This window comes from Electrophorus electricus, chromosome 4 (genome assembly GCF_041902795.1).
Source record: "Electrophorus electricus isolate QZ-2024a chromosome 4, ASM4190279v1, whole genome shotgun sequence".
NCBI lineage: Eukaryota > Metazoa > Chordata > Actinopteri > Gymnotiformes > Gymnotidae > Electrophorus > Electrophorus electricus.
Window position 1 is genome coordinate 5,646,377 of NC_137500.1, and position 17,405 is coordinate 5,663,781.

Genomic DNA, 17,405 nt, shown 5'->3' on the forward strand with positions numbered 1-17,405 from the left:
GAACAGTATGCAGCAATTTTTTACTTTTTGTCACAGACACACTTTTATTTGTTTTTGTGCATGTTGTATGGAAAGCCTGAATTCATGTTATGATACTAGAGCTGGTCAATGGAATTTGAATGAAGAAATCCATTTTGTGAATGGTAAATGGTGCTTTACTTATACAATGTGTATGATTCTGTTAAAAAAAAACAACATATATATATATATATTTTAGAGCAACATATTTGTGGGTACATCAGTTAGATTTAGATTTAGTCATTTTGAATTGAGTGCAATTGGGCATTTCAAAGATGAATAAATCAAAAACATATTTGAAAATTGAATAAGCAATGTCAAAAACCATAGAAGAGATAGAAAACAAAACTACATACAGCTGAGTGGTTAAGGTACTTGACTTGTAAATGGAAGGTTGCTGGTTCAAACCACACCACTGCAAAGTTGCCACTGTTGGCAAGACCCTTAATTGCTGAAGTTGTACTCAGTCATAATTGTCGCTTTGGATAAAAGCGTCAGGTAAATGTAAATGTTATTCTGACTTGAGAATCACCGAATTTTGCGCTTATGGAACTAACTACTTCCAAACTGGCCGGGATTTCAAGGTTATAATTACATTATTTCTTGTAAATAGAATTTAAATAAATTAACAACTTTAATATATTTCACTACTTCAGCAACACCTAATGATTTAAGTAGCTAATTTGACCGTAAGTCTACGCCCGATCGGCAAAAATATAAAAATAAATACATTTCCCGTCGGCCCCCAGTTTCCGGCTACATGTCAGATTACCTTCCTGGCCATTCTCAAGGATTATACTATCTAAGGTGGACAAATAGGAAAACCAACTACCTACCTAGCATCTTGCAGGAAAGGGTACGTTTGGTTGTGCAATAGCACCACATACAGTGTTTACATCGCAATTCTAGAGTACATTACAATGTTAACTTCGGTATTTGTTAGTCTGCGAGCTACTGTTAATTTGACAGTTTGTATCAGCATAGCCCTTTGTTAAAAAAGCAATTTAGCAACCACGGTCACGATAATAAAACTGTTGAGCTGTTTATCATGTTTGAGTACCCGCAGCAATATGTCAGTGGGACTCACTGGGTAGGTTATGGGCTCGACCTGTATCGAGCTCTTACTCTAGTTTTACTTTCCACAGCACGATGCCAGAGGGTCCAGAGCTTCACTTGGCCAGCCTATTTGTGAACAGAGTGTGTGCAGATGTAGTTTTTACCGGAGCTGTGGAGAAATCTGAGATTAGCAAAGGGCCCGTGGTGCCTTTTGCCAGCGATGCCTACTGCATCAGTGCGGTATCCAGAGGAAAGGAAGTCAAACTCACGCTCACATCCGTCACTAAAAGCAAAGCAAAAGCAGATAAATGCCAGCTGTCGATGGATGTGGTCTTTCGTTTTGGAATGTCAGGATTTTTCCGGTTTACTACAGTGGAAGAGCTGCCAAAGCATGCACATTTGCGCTTCTACACCAATGAGGACCCACAAAGAGCACTGACCTTCGTAGACGCTCGCAGATTTGGCAGCTGGCAACCCAGTGGGTCCTGGCAGCGAGACAGAGGACCATGCGTCATGTCTCAGTATGAGAGCTTCAGGTGTGGTCTAAAATAGTTAACGTCACAAAATCAGGTGTCATCGTACTGGCTTTGAAACAGATATGTAAAAAAAAAATACTGTACTAAATGTAATTTGACGCTAATTGCATATTCTGCATGTTTTATCTTTCAGGGAGAATGTTTTGTCCCGTCTTGCAGACAAGGCATTTGATAGGCCCATCTGTGAAGCTCTGTTAAATCAGAAGTACTTCAACGGGATTGGGAACTACTTGCGAGCAGAAATTCTGCACAGGTCATTTGAGTTTGTAACTCAGTATCATTCAGCGTTCAATAAAACACCTGCACACCGTCTGCAAGTAATATATAGTAGCTCTTACTATAGAATGCAATGTAGCCATTGTATGGCTGGGATCTGTGTGTGCTCGGGCTGTCCTTTTTCCCAAACTTACATCTTGAAAGGGGGGGTGTCAGCATTGTGAACTATTCTAATGTGAAGATGTTTGTTTGAAATATACTACTACCAAATCAAATTATTTAAGTTAAGAATGTTTGTTTGTTTTGGGTTTGAAATAATTTATTGGCATTCCCTGTGTAGCATATCATATTTTATTTAATGAAGAGTTACATTGACTGGTGAGAGCAACGTTGTCCCCCAACAAGGCTAAAATTAAATCTGTGCCACTGTCTTGAACACATGCAAAATAACAAAGATGTCTTATTTGGCCCTTTGTTTCCAATTCAGATTAAGTATTCCTCCTTTTATGAAGGCAAGGACTGTGCTAGAGGAACTTGAGTTGAAAGATGAAGATAAGACAATGATTACAGAGGAAAACACAGAGGTACAAATCTGTTGTGATGGAGGCTTTGATCATGCCTTGTATAACAGCCATTGTATAACTTTTTTTTTTTTTCTAATATTCAGAATTCTGAGGGTGGAACAAGGAAGTCAAAGTCAGACCTCCTCTCACTCTGTCACACAGTGCCTCTGGAGGTGGTCAGCCTTGGTAAAATATGCACTATGTGGGACACTTTTTACACAATGTGAACCATTGTTTAGCAAGAGAATGCCAACTCTAGTACAACTGTTTTAGATCAGCTGTATTTAAGATCAGTTTTTGAAACGAGGATAAGATGGACTCCATGAAGTTCAGAGTCATGCCTAGTCCAAGTGTTAAACCAAAGCCAAATTTCATAAGAATGGCCAATGACACAGGTTGTACATTGAGAATTAGTGGGAGAAAGTGGCCAGTGGTGTCTTCTTAATATACCAACAGGATATTAATATTTGTGTTTGTTGTCTGTGTAAGTGCAAAAGGCTTGATTACATGTAAACCAGAAAAGGTATATTTGTGCATTACCTTTATGTTTCTCATGTTTAATAATCTTTTAGGTGGAAAGGGTTATGACCCAGAGAAGAGAGATTACACAGAATTTGAAGCCTGGCTGCAGTGTTATTATGTGGATGGGATGAATTCAGTAAGGGACCACAATGGAAGAACTATTTGGTTTAAGGTTAGGAACTTGACCTTTAACCTGCAAAAAGGCTCAACACCTACAAGATGGTAGTTACATCATATTTTTTTCCATGTTACTTTCAGGGTGATCCTGGGCCAATGGTCCCTAAAGGTAATTTATTATACATCACTTCTTATTGATAATCTAATGGAAGCGGTTTACTGTAATGAAACATCAGTTACTGATGACTGTTCACAATTCAGGTTTCAAATCCCCCAAGACAAAGAGAAAAATACAGAAGGATGAATATGACTATAAATGTTCAAAGAAGGTGAGATTAAACCGCCTAATAAAGTAACCTGGATTTGGTGTATCTTACATTACCTACACTGTATAATCTAATAATGTCTTTTCAGGGTGCAAAAATGAAACAAACTGAAAGAATTTTAAAAAAAGAAACACTGGAAAAGGAGCCAAGGGCTGAAAAAGAAAAGGGCTATGCAGCTATGCAGCACAGCACACAGAAGCAGAATACTAGCAAGACTGGGTTCGAGTCGAAAATAGCCCATAAGATAAAGCATGCAGAAAGAGCAGCTCAACGGAGAGGTGGTGAGCATTTATTTCAGGTGTTTACAGTTTGCTCACAGTAAGGCAAAAAAATGTTTAACTGAAATGAGTTCCCCTCAGGGCTGCAGAAGAGCAGAACTAAAATCACAAGAGTAGCGTGTGGACTGGAAGGCAAGCATTAAAGCCAAAGGCATCACCAAACCTCAAAAGAAGACCAACACTGCAACCTAGGATCATTTCTTACCATCAGTGACCATGACCATATCAAGATATTTGCAAGCATTTATATGTATGTAAATATTACATTTGCAGAGCCTAAGCAAAGGTGTTGCTGTGCAGGATGAGAAATCTTTCCATAAGGCTGATAAACTACCGGAGATGTATTTTAAACTTTCTATATTTTATGAAAGGAGGAAAAATAAAAGTTTGGTTTATAAAGCCTTTCTCCTGTTTTATGGTATGAGCCACATTCCACACTTGTTGAATTTGATACAGTAATCTTGCCAGACAATCTTTCTGTTGATGCAACTTTAATTTTCTCAATTTACAGAAATTACCAAAAAAAAATTACATTATAAAATAAACTTTTAAATGGCATTAAAAATGTTAATATCAAGGTTGATAATAAAAGGCTAATTATAACAATTTAAGAATACAACCACCCAGCATCTGCCATTTGATTTGGCTTAAAATATCCGTAAAAGGAGTGAGATGATTTGAAAGGGTCTAAAAGTGAGGGAGACCTTCGAATCGTTGACTTCAGCAGGACGACTGTAATTGGGCTGCTCCAATAGGTCACAACTGTAGTCAGTAAAGGAAAACTCTTAAAACTTTAGTCATACTAGATTATTTGTTTTACCTGCACAAGACAAAACTTACTGCCAAGCCTCTTTCACTGGAAAGGGAGTGGACAGCACTGCAAGGACGCTGCTTCCATGTGACTCAAATAGACGAACGACAAGGGAATTGTTTTTTCCTTCTGCCTATGTAAGAGAGAGGTGCGGATTCAATTCTGACAATAGACAGCAAACTATTTCCAGGGTTTGTTCCCGTTTCCAGGGTGGGTACCTGTTTTATGGTCTCCAGAATGACTGCTGCTGAGCTCACAGTGAACATGCTCCAAGGACGAATGTTGTTCATGTCAGGAATTAGGCGCAGTGGGAAGTTGAGGTTGTATGCATGCTGGATGACTGAGGCTTCCTGGAATGAGCCTGTTGCCCGCCATTTATGGCTTTGGTTAGATCATGTTTTGTCTTTTTTATTTATAGTGACTGAAAAATTGTATGAACCCACCTGCATGTGGCATCACTGCATATGTGAATTCATGATGTCCCATATCTGCATTGGCATCAGGTGCTTTTGGCGCTCGTAGTCTGAAGAAAGGAAAGTTGTTCAAACAGGTTTGACGTGCACTCTATAGGTTTATCATCTTATGGTGGTGACTGTGTGATCAAACTTACAAGGACAAGGTCATGATATTCTGATGAACAGAGTAGCCATATTTGCAGTCATTGAGAAGAGCCACACCAAAGCCATGTTCTGAGACATCAGCCCATTTATGGCCCCACACCTACTGGTTCCAACAGAAATAATCTGAATGGAATCCACTACTAACTTTGGAAAGATTATCTGCTTGCATAATTATTGGTCATTACCAAATCATATTATACCTTAGTTTTAAAATGGATTTTATTACATTCAAATTATCAGCACCTCAAAGCGCACCCAGTCCCAAGATGTGTTTCTGTGTGTCGGTCTCTGCAGGTGACCAAACTGGATCTCATAGGTGGCATTGGAACTGCGCACTTGTACTGGAAACTCCACCTTCAGAAACTTATGAGCCTCTGCCCAGTCCACCTAAAAAACAAATCTCTCCTTAAAGCATTGGTCTCAGGGAGTCAGGCTTTGAGCTCAGTATCTACGCTTTAAGAGTCCTACATTACTTTGGGGTTATGTTCTCCTTACTTGTGTACTGAACTTGATGTAGGGGCAGTTGGCATCCAGTATGACCTCTTGTGTGATGCTGCTCTTTGCACTGATGCGCAAGGAGAAGGTGACACTGCCCCGCAGCCCTCCAGAGCTCAACACTTGAACAGGCTTTATCACATCCACTACTGGCTTCCTGATAACAGAATAAGACCAATACATGAGTGGATAGGGTGCGCAAAAATAAATGGACAGGAAAATGCGGTACTAGTAAGAGCTGACATTATGTATTTGACTTACCTGGTCTGAAGATGGTAGTCCATCACATCCCATGCATCCCAGTATAAGGGAACATCATCAAACAACACAAACTGGTTTCCAAAACAACCATCAGAAATGGCCTCCCTATAACCAAAACACATTAAAACAAAAGTGTTGCAAAATAACTTTTCTGCACTCTGTCTCATCACAAAGATTCCAATTTGTAGGACCTTACCTGTTTGTCTGCACTAGAAGCAGGGACACCAAGTGCCCCATTCTGTCCAAGACAGCTTGTAAAAGGCCATTCTCCATTCGCACAGTACCATCAGCCTGTAAATAAGAGCCATGCCTCAAAGCACTGATGTGTGCAGTCTGCTATGATGAAAAATGTATTCCACAATACAATACCTGCACTGTTACAGTCACTTTAGATACAGATCCAGCCAAATCTGTGAGCGAAGCTACACCCACACAGGGGACTTTGACCAAGGCTGTTGATAGCAGTTGTGAGAGAATTATTATGCAGCCTGGCTCAACAACAATAATTCTTTGTCAGTAACTGTAGGTGGATAGGCATTTTGGACCTAGCAAGGTTTCTGCCATATAAAGAATGATGCCCTTTGTCTAAGTTTGGAGTACCTAGCCTTGACTGAGCTCCCTCTTCTGACAATGCTATGACTTCAGTGCGGTCCCAGGATAGTGTGTTAAGAACTGCAGTGCCGGAGCCAACTTCCATCCAAGGAGTTGATCTCAGTGCATGACATGCAGAAAGCAGTAATCTGGAGCCAGTCTTCTGAATCTCTACAAATACAGTGAAAAAGCACTTTCAGCAAAAATACATTTATGAATAGTTCATTAAACAACAGTTTCATCAAAATGATTAGCCATGCTATAATGCCATTATATATTGCCTATACAAACCTAAAGGTGTTTTTACAGGTATTTGTGATTAATCAAGAGATTTTGTAACAGTACACTTCAGTACTGAAGGTACTAATGCAGATGTTTGGTGTATTAAAAGTACTTAAGTGTACTTCATCAAGTGACAGGCTGTTACCCTTATAATATTCTAATGCATCTTCCACCACCATCTCAATGCAACTGCCAGGAATTACATCATGGAACTGGTTGAGCAGGAGAAGCCTTCAAGTATAGGAAATGACAATAAGTGTCATGGGCATACATAGGGCAGCCCAGATCACCATAACAGACCGGTCAAGGTCTTACCTCCATAATTCCTGCAGCTGTTTTGTTGGGTAGGAAAAGCCAACATTTTGGCTCAGGGCCAAACAGCTGCCCACTTCGACGTCATGGAGCAGGGCCTCACAACGACGATTCCCAAGCTTTATCTGGGACATTACCCGTATTGTTTGGCCACTTTAAATCACACAGGATGAGAGCGCACTACAAAATTATAAATATTCTGTCAGGGTGCACACCTTTGCTTGTGTAGTGTAAGTGCCATTGTGCAGCTCAAGGAAAAGTTCACCAGACCAAGTACACAGGAGTCCAGACTCAGCCTGGAGTTCAGAGAACAGCCGATCCGGGGTGGACATATTTACCCTAAGAAACCAAATATGTCCATGTTCAACTTTTCAGAGTAAAAATCAAATTACTGGCAAAACAGCCTGTGTAGATATGAAACAGGAAATGACCTTGGCAGACCATCTGAATCCTGCACACGCTGCAGGCGGTCCAGCATGAGCTGGGTGGGACCACCACCTCCATCCCCAAACCCAAACAGCACGGCACTGTGATTTGCACGTCCCTTGTCCTTGTTGTGCTTTACAGTTTTAATTAGCTGAAAAATGGAGTAAAAGAAATTACTCGCTGGCCACTAGGGGGAGACATTAATGCAAGTTTAATCAGAAATAGAATCACTCACGTCCTCAATTTTCCCTTTCATCTCATACGAATTTCCAGGTGGGAAGTGAGTCAGCACCTGGGAGCCATCGATACCCTCCCAAAAGAAAGTATTGTGCTAACAGATGGAGATATTTATTATTATTTTCACAATGACAAAAGGTGAAGTAGTTTCAAAATGAGAGACTGATGAGGCTTCTTACTGGAAATGTGTTGACAAGATTCCAGCTTAATTTTTGAGTGAGAAAGCGATCAATTCCAGCACCCTGCATTATCTGAGGAAGCTGCGCTGAATAGCCAAAGGTGTCTGGTAACCAGAACTGTGGTGGAAGAGAAACACAAACAGAAAAATATGGCTCACTCAAGGAGCTCTACCTCAGTGTCAGTGGAGAAAATGGGGTTTAATCAATTATTCAGCTCTACAAATAAGATATGAATCAAAGAAGTGATTGCTGTGATTTGTTCTTGCATCATTAGAACACTCATTTTAGAGTTTATTGTCTCTTGATTTCTAAACTTACAATACCTCTTTGCAGTACTGTCCAAACTCTGCCTTGAAGAAGTTCTGTCCCTCTAGAAACTGCCTAACCATAGACTCTCCAGAAGGTAAATTGCCATCCTGATTTTAAAAAGACACTGCATTATTTTGTACATTAAGCACATTTGCAAGATCAGTATTTATTACAGTAAGGCTTTATAAGGCTAAGCATGTGTAGACAGACAGACAGACAGTACCCAAAGCTTTTATTGACACACCACTAAAGGAATAAGGGATGTAGAATAAAGAGACGTTATTACCATCTCCACCCAAGTGCCTCCAACTGGAATGAACTGCCCTTTCTGCACAAAGTATTGGATCCGAGAAAACAGCCCTGGATACCAGTTCTTTACCCACTGAAACTGTTGTGCCTATACAAGATACATATACATGTATACATCTACATCTTATGTATCAATTCATTTAACTTAGGATAGATAAAAAGTAAAAATGAGGGAACATTTATTTACCTGAGAACAGGTAAAAATGAACTCAGGGTTCTTCTCCATCAAGCGTACTACTGTGACCCAGCTGCGTGCACACTTCCTGATAGTCTCTTCATATGGCCATAACCAGGCTGTGAGAGCCCAAAGTGTGAATTAGAACCCAAACTTTGCCTACTCTTAATTAATTACCAAATTAAAAATGTGCATTAGTACAGTAAAACCTGAGTCAATGTGACAGTGGCCCATGGCATGCACAATGTGCTGGCTTTGCCCATTCCTCTGGCTAAAGAACTTCTGGGCTAAGCTCCGGGCAGAAGAGAAAGAATCGGGATCGGTTGGGTCACACAAATTCACCATCTCATTGGCTGTAAACAAAGCCTGATATCCACGCTGGTCTTCCTCACCCAACATCTGAGATAAATGAAGAAATGAAAGAAGAATACAAGCTAAATCATTATTGAATTCAAATTCCAATATCCATCAGTCATTAATTCCATTCAAAAATGTTACATGTCTTACCTTCACAATGTCCACTAGCATCTCAAAGTCAGTTAGAAGCTCCTGCACATCACGATTAAAAACAACAAGCTCGGCCTTCTGAAGAGTATACTTCCTGTTTGGGTCAGGGGCAGCTATAAAGGAACCCTGACCAGCTCCAAACAATCCATTACACGCCAATTCCACATACAGAGTGATGCTGTAACACATTAATGGATTTGAGAAGAGACCATGAAAAACCAGACTAGTGGTGGGGAGAGCAACAAAACATGATCTATACTGGATGTTTACTGCAAGGTCAAATTGTTATTCCACACAAGTTCACCACAAACCACACACAAGTGAGAAAACACTTCATATCACTGCTATCCATACTGCAAATGGGTTACTCTGGCAACATGTTCCTTAGGATGACACACATCAGTAGGATGAGCGTGAGAGCGTAAATAGGAGAGCAAGTGAGCCAGGTGCAGACTGGCAGCTAGCAATTATTAAAATATGAGACTAATTGTAGAACTGATAGTGTTAAATACTCATCTTTTTAATGTTTCTTTATCTCTGCAGCATACAACTCTTATCCCAGAAATTACTCAGTAAAGAGGCAAAAACAATGATAGCATTCCAACTAACCTGTGAGGTTCATTCTGTTTTAAACACTCTGACAGAATGTAACTGGTCTTTTCACCTTCTTTTGTTAAACCCTGTAAAAAATTAATTAGTTAGTGTGCATGTGTTTATACCAGTCCAATGTCTCTGGTGGTTTGCTTGCAATTTTATTCTACAGACTCTTACCTGGACAGGTTGCTCATCCCGCCACAACATTCCCTCCCCATCGCTCTCCCATCTCAGATGAACCTCCTTCCCTCTCCAAGCCTCTGGAATCTTCAGGACAACTTTGAACCAGCATGTCCACCACCTGACAAAATGCTTAGTATAAATTACAAAGATTTTCTAATTTAAATCCCATACAGAAACTGAAGATCTGTGGAAACGTACGTGGATCCGAATGCGTCACCAACTTTGCACGGCTGAAAGTTTTGCTGGACAGCCTCGGAGTATGAGATACGCTTTGCAGTCTGAGATACTGAGAGAGACGTGAGCTGATGAGTATCGCCATAAAGCCTGAAATGAACGAACCCAAACTGAAATTACTGCTGTTATGTCATTAAAAAAAGAGCAACTGGCAGAAGGGCGAAGTCCCTCACAAAAACCTCTTCGGAACAGTACTGCAATTAAATAAAAAACAATAATGTAGTAATAGTAGTAGTAGCAGTACATATAGAGGTGTGAACCATTGCATTTCTAAAACGAGTGTCTTTACAATTTTGGATTTTCAGTCGTTTCTTGTCGTCAAGCAAAATACACGTACAGATAGACATAGGTAGTCAACCAAAAAGAGAAGAAACTAGATCAAATACCTTCCTCTGAGATTGCAGTCGGTGAAATATGTGTCAGAGATAAACTTTTCTGAACGTTCCAAAAGAGTCCTCCTGTTCTTCAGCACCGGTGGATGATACATGATTTAAAATAAAAAACTCATTAACATGAATTACCAGTCGCTTTGTTGCACTTATGCCCGGAAGTGAAACGCATGCTCGAACTAGTGAGAACATAGAGGTCAGCTCTAGATGTCGCTCTTGCACATGATTTTCTAGGTGAAGTGGATGTTGCATGTAAGTACTCTTGAATTCTTAGGTTCAGACAGTTAGCAACATATATTATGGCTCTTTACTAGTACCAAGAATTAGAAAATCTACTATAGAGTAACCTTCCTGTAAATGTTCGAGGTTCAGACACAGTCTCAATATTTAAGGCTAGGATGAAAACCTGTGCAGTCAGGCATTTTATTAAGTACTTCTCATCTTTGGTAAAGGTGTAGGTCAGGGGGTCCATGGGCATTGAAAGTAATGGTAAACTGGGATGTTATGATGTTGTCAGTTCACCTCTCATTTGTCACTCAAGTTTGTTGACTGAGAGCGGCGGAGTGCTGACGTTCCAGGGTGCCCTCATGCCTGTGGTTCCTTCTGGCTCTTTCCTTTTAGCTGTGCTGCCATAGCTAGATCTGCCAGAGTCCATCGTTGCACATTATAGTTCCCTAATTTACACACCCTCATAACCGGACATGCCTAATAATCTAGTCTCTCTTTCTGCTGAGGTGCACCTACAACTGATGTCATGATGTTACTGAGCCTCAACCTGTCTCAGCTGCCATGGCTACTCCCACCACCCCCTGATGTTCCCTCTTGTAGCCCACCACACCTCCACCCAAGCCAACTACTTCACCGTTGCCCTTGATGGACGTTCTCTTGTTGGATGGGTCTCGGACACGTGCACACCATCGAGACAAGGCTGGGACCTCTAGAAAGTTGGAATAGACATTAATTGCTTATTTTTTCTTTCTTTTTTTTTCTTCTTAAAATTGTTAATATTGTGGTGACGGTTGTCAGCCAGAGGAAGGTTCCTCTGATCTTCATTCCTCTGACCTCATGCCTCTGATCTTTCCACTCCTTTCTGAAAGGAAAGTACATTATATCAAACCTTGTGAGCACCTTTAGGTTATCAGACTGCTTCCAGCATTTCACTTGACGGCTGCACAACACACTCAACATGCCAGTTGAAAGAACAATAGTTCTGAGCGCTTCATTAGGCTACCCCTATGTTCAGAGGATCAAAATAACATGAACATACGAAGTGAGTGATGTACCGTTATGATGCTTATGCAGATGTCTGACAGCATTACGTGATGTCTTGCTATGAACTATGTTTACAAAGTTTCTGTGACATTGTTTTCCTTAATTTGTAGCTGTCGCCTTCTCTGGAACAAGAATGGCTCTGCATATGATGACTTTTCCCTCTGGATAACGGCTCAGCTCTGCAGTGTTAGGGTCAGATTATCACCAACACTTCTTTTCTCAGTCTTCCTCCTCAAATAGTTTGAGATGGCATGGTGAAACCATGGTTGTTGGTGGTGGAAATTAAAACAATTGATCGGTGTACTCTGTGTTCTGTTATTATATAGTTGTTGTAACTATGGCTATAACTGGGTGCTAGTCAGTTGTAATCCTGGTGCCATCCTTGAATACATTTTAAGCCGTTTTGTATTTAAAAAGTCATTAAGGAAGGAAACGTGCAATGTGCCAGTTTTTCATTCTGTCAGTGTGCTTTTAACAGTTGTATGCCAGAAAACATTAATGTTAAAAACAATTTAATCATTATACACCTAAATTAATAAGGTCTAGAACATAATTTTAAAAAGACCATGCTAATGTACACAAAGTACACATATGCCACTACTTCCTCAGTAACTACTTCTAACAGTAATTTTATGCATGTGCATGTTTCAAGATCTTGAACTGAAAGACAAAAATGTAGAGAATGTGTGAGGGATTTTCAGAAGGGGTTATGATGTATAGTATTTAACAGCAAACCATGAGATCACATGCCTCTGCCAGTGGTTTATGGGGGCATATAATATACAGATGTTGTAAAATACTCCCAACCTGTGTGAGAAAATACACCATTCAAATCAATGATGATTCAGTGAAGTTCTTAGAATTTCAATATTATAATGCTTTATACTACCTACATAATAATCTAGAAACTGAATTCACACTTCCAACAGTATAATTTTCACTATGACCTATTCTCTGGGAAGTCAGGCTAGCTTTAGGTTAATGTCCTCACTGAGTTAACTTCAGAGAAGACAGGGAGAGCATGAGAATTTGTCTCATGATTGGCTCGGGACAGCAAGGTGAAAGGTCAGCCCACATACAGGGCAAGAAACAATGAGCCATTTCTGTACCACGTTCATTGGGAATGAACTGTGTTCCATTTGCATGAGGAATAATGCCCTTTCATTATTCTAATCACACAATAGTAAATACAGGGTGGAACCATTATAACTACCCGTCTCGTGCCACCCCGGATCAACAGTGAGCTATAATGTGCTCTCTGCTTGGATAGTGGTTGTGCTTTTCCCCCATGTCTGGCTGCAGGGAAAGACAGAGATGCCACAACCTGTGTGAACCACAGATGGAGGGCATCCTAACTTGAACCCTGTCCTGCTGGTCTTGTCCTACGCAGTCTTGTTGGCACTCTGTGCAAGGAGCTTAGTCTTCAGTGTGCAATGGCTAGATATAGGAAATTCTGCCAGTGACATCTGTTGCTCTCCCAAACATAAGAAAAAATGCAGCCATATCCTATCATCTCCTCTGTCAGAGTCTGGATTTACAGTTCTAGCAGCATCAGTCCAAAAAAAAATAAAAAATAAAAAATAAATCAAAGAGGGGAGTCCATAATGGCATGCGGCTAGAGGGAGACTGACTGGGCAAAATGTGAGCACTGCATGTACACGGTTCTTTATCACCTAAATGTGCATGCATGCAACCAGCCAGCTCCAAAACCATAAGTTCAGAAATACAAAATTTATGTTGTCCTTCTCAGTGATTCAGCTCAGTGGGTACTTTCAAACGCAAAATTATGAACATGCTTCATTGCACAGGACTTCAGATGTGGAGAAGTAAAGAGTGCATTATACTTTTGAGATCATTTCTTCTCTCTCTGCTGGCGTGTGGGCTTTCATCCTTTTTTGCTCAGCCTGTGATCTAAGGACACAATATAGCACTATATTATACACTTACTTGTAAATTCTGGAGAGGTTGTCGGTGCTGTGAACTTCACTTATGAAGACTGTGTATTACAATTTTTATTGTGGTAGACAAAAATATATTTAGATTTTCTTAGCAAAAATAAATACTATATGTCAAAATGTCACAGCTTTGTTGGACTCATTAACCTATAACAATTAGGCCACAGTGTGCCATAGCTGACATTGCTGACACAGCTATCAGAGGTTAGTGCGGTAGAAATGTATATTATAAGATAGACAGATATTTAGTCACAATGATGTTGACCACTGTCTGTCAGTTCCTGTAGTCTGCCACTCTTCAAAGCAAGCCATATCAAAGCTACAATGACAGAGAGGTTCTAGATGGATGGCCCTGTCTAATAAGACATGCATACTGTCACACAATGACTGGCCTGACTCCTGAAATAGCCTGGTAAATAACACATGTTTATAGTCATTAATTATATATTAATTAACATGTCTTTTTCAAGAATTGTGCTGACATCAGCTTTACATAATAAAGCTTGAGTCACTAATATTTTTTTCATCCAGCTAAACAGCTGCAGATGTGTAATGTCTGGTGTTAGTGTAGAGAAACATGGATTGGGGACATAATAACAGTTGTTGGTGTGTCTTATCTATCTTACTAGTTCAAAACAAGGACAAGTGTATATTAGAGATTTGAATTTAGAATGTTTAAAACAGCTACTATATAATCAAATTAGGTGACAAAATGAAAGACTTAAAATCTTTTGTGACCTACCTTTTCTTCAAAACACACCAGCTGAGTGCAGTGATCAGAAAGAGCCCCATCCCAGAGGCCACCACTACAGATGTCAGTATACCTGTAAGAAAAGGACTGTGATTGACTTTTTCTTTTGTTATATGGGTGTGAGAGACATATTACATGAATATGAGAGTGTGCTTGTAAAATATATGAATTCAGTTACAGGTGATTGGATCTCTGATAATTCAAGACACATTATGTTATTCAGAACAGCACACTGACCACAGCATGCCATTTGTCACAAAGTTGAATGAAAGAATTATAAATATTTTGTCAGAAGTATTTTGTGAGGTCCTAGATAATAATCTAAACCTAATTTGTATGCTATTAATAGACTAATGTGACCTTACATCCTACATTTTTGACAAAATAAAATTTTAGAACCTGGGCATAGAGCAAGTCTCCTGACATGTGAACATAAATGTCAAACGAGTGGATTTATTTGGTCACAAAGCAAAAACAAAACCACATCAACTACAAAGCAGGATGGTGCAAGCATTATTTTTTGGACTACTTCAGAGTCACTTGGACTACTGGGCAGGCTGTTGACTGTTAGTCCAATGTCTATTGCACAGAGCATCAGAGAATGCCTGAGTGGAAACAAAGATCTATATGTGTCAATGCTGACAAGGAAGAAAAAAGTAGAGACATCACCACGGTTAGTCTGACCGATACATGAGTCCCATCTGCCATGGATGCATCATCCGACCCACCAGCTGGCAGCCAATGGGAAGAAACTATGAGTTAGAGATTCCAGGTGAGCATCGGCAGTATACTTTAGTAAAAGAAATTGTAGTGGAATACAAAAGGATTTCATTAGAATTTTGCTTGCACAACTGATGAAGGACCTCTGTCCAAAATGTTCTGGTTCTTTGGTAACTTTGTGTACTACATGTTTGTATATATAAAACGTAAGGCCTAAAAGGCCATGAATTTGCTTTTTTTTTTTGCTCTATTGTACTGTGATAAATTTATTTTAGTTTACTGAAATCTCAAACTATGTATTTTATTGTACAAGACGTCTTTCGTGAAAACTGAATCATTTTACTGAGGGACTGAGAAAACAAAACATTTTCTTGAGATAATGACATGATTAATTTGATATAATTATGATAAACATGAACATTGGTTTGGTTTTCACTGTTTCATTAGTTAGTTCTTTTATTAGTTCCTGTTTCTTGCTAGCCGTTATTACCTTGTGTATATACACCCCATGTTTTCTGTCCTATTTTGCTGGTCATTGTTAGCCGAGCCTCCACTGAAACTGCTTGTCATACTTGTTTGTGCATACCCCTGCTCATGCAAGTCTTGTTATTCAGTGTAGCCTGCTTCCCTTTTTTGTTTCAGTGTATTTTTATTTCTTGTGTTTGCAGTGTATCCCAGAACTCTTCATGCTGGCTCTTTGTCCCAGCAACATGATTATGACCCGGATTTTGGATCTGCCCTTAATAAATCTCGCACTTCTCAACGAATGTGTTTGCCTCATAATCGCTCCATGTTACAATATGAATAAAGTGTCCTAAGAAATTACTGTAAAGTGCAATTTGACACTTTTTACGTAATGCATTCTGCTACTTTTAAGCCACACCACCACAGTTGCTATTTACAAATAGTATTAGCAACTTTGTTGTTCCTGTAATGTACTCTGTAACAATCTGAAGCAAATCAATTTTTACAAGCTGCTGTTTGTTGTCTGAACTGTTTTTAGTATTTTCCCAGTATTGATTAGGAAATGACTGTTATTTTAACTTTTGTATTTTTTCAACTTACTATATAGGTGTTTATTTTGTGTAATGAGATGCTCTATTGGAATAAATAAAACATACTAGGCTTATTGAGGAAATATTTCAAAAAGGTTTTATTTACTTTACAGTATCTTCTTAGGACAGGAAAACATGTTAAATATTTGAATCTATTGTATATTAGATAAGGTGGAACAGTGCCAGAAATACAAATGCCAAAATCCCCAAAATGCTACTCCATTAATTAGGCCTATTCCTCATTAGCACTGCAGTTATGGAGAGATTTTTCAACTTTATTCATTTTCTAGTTTATCACATATGATATGAAATTAATTATGTTGTTACCTTGAGAAAATAAGCTTTCATCTCAATATCTCAAATTATTCCTTTATCATACAAAAACAGTTTGTTCAGGTGTTTATAATATAGTGGTTACTTTACTAGTAATCAGAAGGTTGCCAGTTCAAAACCTACCACTGCCACATTACCACTGTTGGGCACTTGAGCAAGACCCTCAATTGCTCAAGCTGTATTCATTCAGTCATAATTGTAAATTGCTTTGGATGAAAGCGTCAGCTAAATGCCATAAATGGTAAAACAGGTTTTTTGTTTTTTGTCGGAGATGCAAATCAATGCCCTTTTATGGGTTCCCTGCTGCTGTTCTGCATAAACTCCCACAGTGAAAGAATCACCAAGAATGACTATGGAATGGAGCAACCATCAGCCACCTCCTGTACATGGATGACATCGAGCTGTATGCCAGAAGTGAATGAGACGTCGACTCACTAAGTCATCTCACCAGGCAATACAGCAACGACTATGGAATGTCATTCAAACTGGATAAGTGTGGTTGGATGGTTACAAAGAGGGGGACAGTAGTTAGAACTACCAGATAACAAAACAGATGTTACAAAATTAGACCAATGCTGTGGTTCGGTGGTTTAGTGGGTAAAGTTTGATTATGTACATAGGTACAAGGTCTAAAGCAGCAAATGTATCAACATGTTTTATGTTAAATTTGATGTCATCAGCAGTTGCACCATGGTCAGTCAAAGAGGAAGCTTGCTGCCACAGTTCAGTGGCCACACTCGTTCTAACTTATATGAGTAATGGACATGCATGCA

The 17,405-nt window shown here is 39.4% G+C and overlaps 2 protein-coding genes across 13 annotated transcripts; one reads left to right on the top strand and one right to left on the bottom strand.

Moving 5' to 3' along the window:
- The first annotated feature begins 4 nt into the window (after positions 1 to 4).
- On the top strand, positions 5 to 3,998 carry neil1 (nei-like DNA glycosylase 1). 6 transcript variants are annotated; one of them, XM_027003312.3, is made up of 10 exons: positions 5 to 143; positions 1,164 to 1,610; positions 1,744 to 1,863; positions 2,314 to 2,410; positions 2,494 to 2,575; positions 2,962 to 3,083; positions 3,170 to 3,197; positions 3,290 to 3,357; positions 3,443 to 3,635; positions 3,714 to 3,996. In XM_027003312.3, exons 2-10 carry the CDS (start codon positions 1,168 to 1,170, stop codon positions 3,773 to 3,775), a joined length of 1,215 nt encoding a protein of 404 aa, XP_026859113.3. In that variant the 5' UTR covers positions 5 to 143; positions 1,164 to 1,167; the 3' UTR covers positions 3,776 to 3,996. The 6 variants fall into 6 exon arrangements, with proteins under 6 accessions (XP_026859113.3, XP_026859111.3, XP_026859116.3 ...); XM_027003310.3 differs by lacking the exon at positions 5 to 143 and adding an exon at positions 285 to 874; XM_027003315.3 differs by lacking the exon at positions 5 to 143 and having other exon boundaries at positions 285 to 1,610; positions 2,962 to 3,047; positions 3,714 to 3,998.
- On the bottom strand, positions 1,326 to 11,479 carry man2c1 (mannosidase, alpha, class 2C, member 1). 7 transcript variants are annotated; one of them, XR_014123093.1, is made up of 27 exons: positions 10,544 to 11,478; positions 10,122 to 10,247; positions 9,918 to 10,041; positions 9,756 to 9,826; positions 9,147 to 9,324; positions 8,849 to 9,038; positions 8,652 to 8,758; positions 8,442 to 8,552; positions 8,170 to 8,262; positions 7,847 to 7,963; positions 7,666 to 7,761; positions 7,436 to 7,581; positions 7,220 to 7,343; positions 7,008 to 7,129; positions 6,838 to 6,923; positions 6,420 to 6,581; positions 6,189 to 6,271; positions 6,016 to 6,110; positions 5,820 to 5,924; positions 5,559 to 5,715; positions 5,307 to 5,450; positions 5,054 to 5,163; positions 4,887 to 4,966; positions 4,662 to 4,804; positions 4,473 to 4,576; positions 1,515 to 1,617; positions 1,326 to 1,357 (listed from the first exon to the last, which is right to left on the bottom strand). XR_014123093.1 is itself a non-coding variant. In XM_081711967.1 (27 exons), the coding sequence occupies exons 4-27, from the start codon at positions 9,945 to 9,947 to the stop codon at positions 4,280 to 4,282; spliced, it is 2,769 nt and encodes a 922-aa protein (XP_081568093.1). In that variant the 5' UTR covers positions 9,948 to 10,041; positions 10,122 to 10,247; positions 10,544 to 10,615; positions 11,069 to 11,476; the 3' UTR covers positions 4,001 to 4,279. The 7 variants fall into 7 exon arrangements, 5 of the variants coding, with proteins under 5 accessions (XP_081568093.1, XP_081568092.1, XP_026859106.2 ...); XM_081711967.1 differs by lacking the exons at positions 1,326 to 1,357; positions 1,515 to 1,617 and adding an exon at positions 4,001 to 4,394 and having other exon boundaries at positions 10,544 to 10,615; positions 11,069 to 11,476; XM_081711966.1 differs by lacking the exons at positions 1,326 to 1,357; positions 1,515 to 1,617 and adding an exon at positions 4,001 to 4,394 and having other exon boundaries at positions 10,122 to 10,351; positions 10,544 to 10,615; positions 11,069 to 11,476.
- Between the last annotated feature and the right edge of the window lie 5,926 nt (positions 11,480 to 17,405).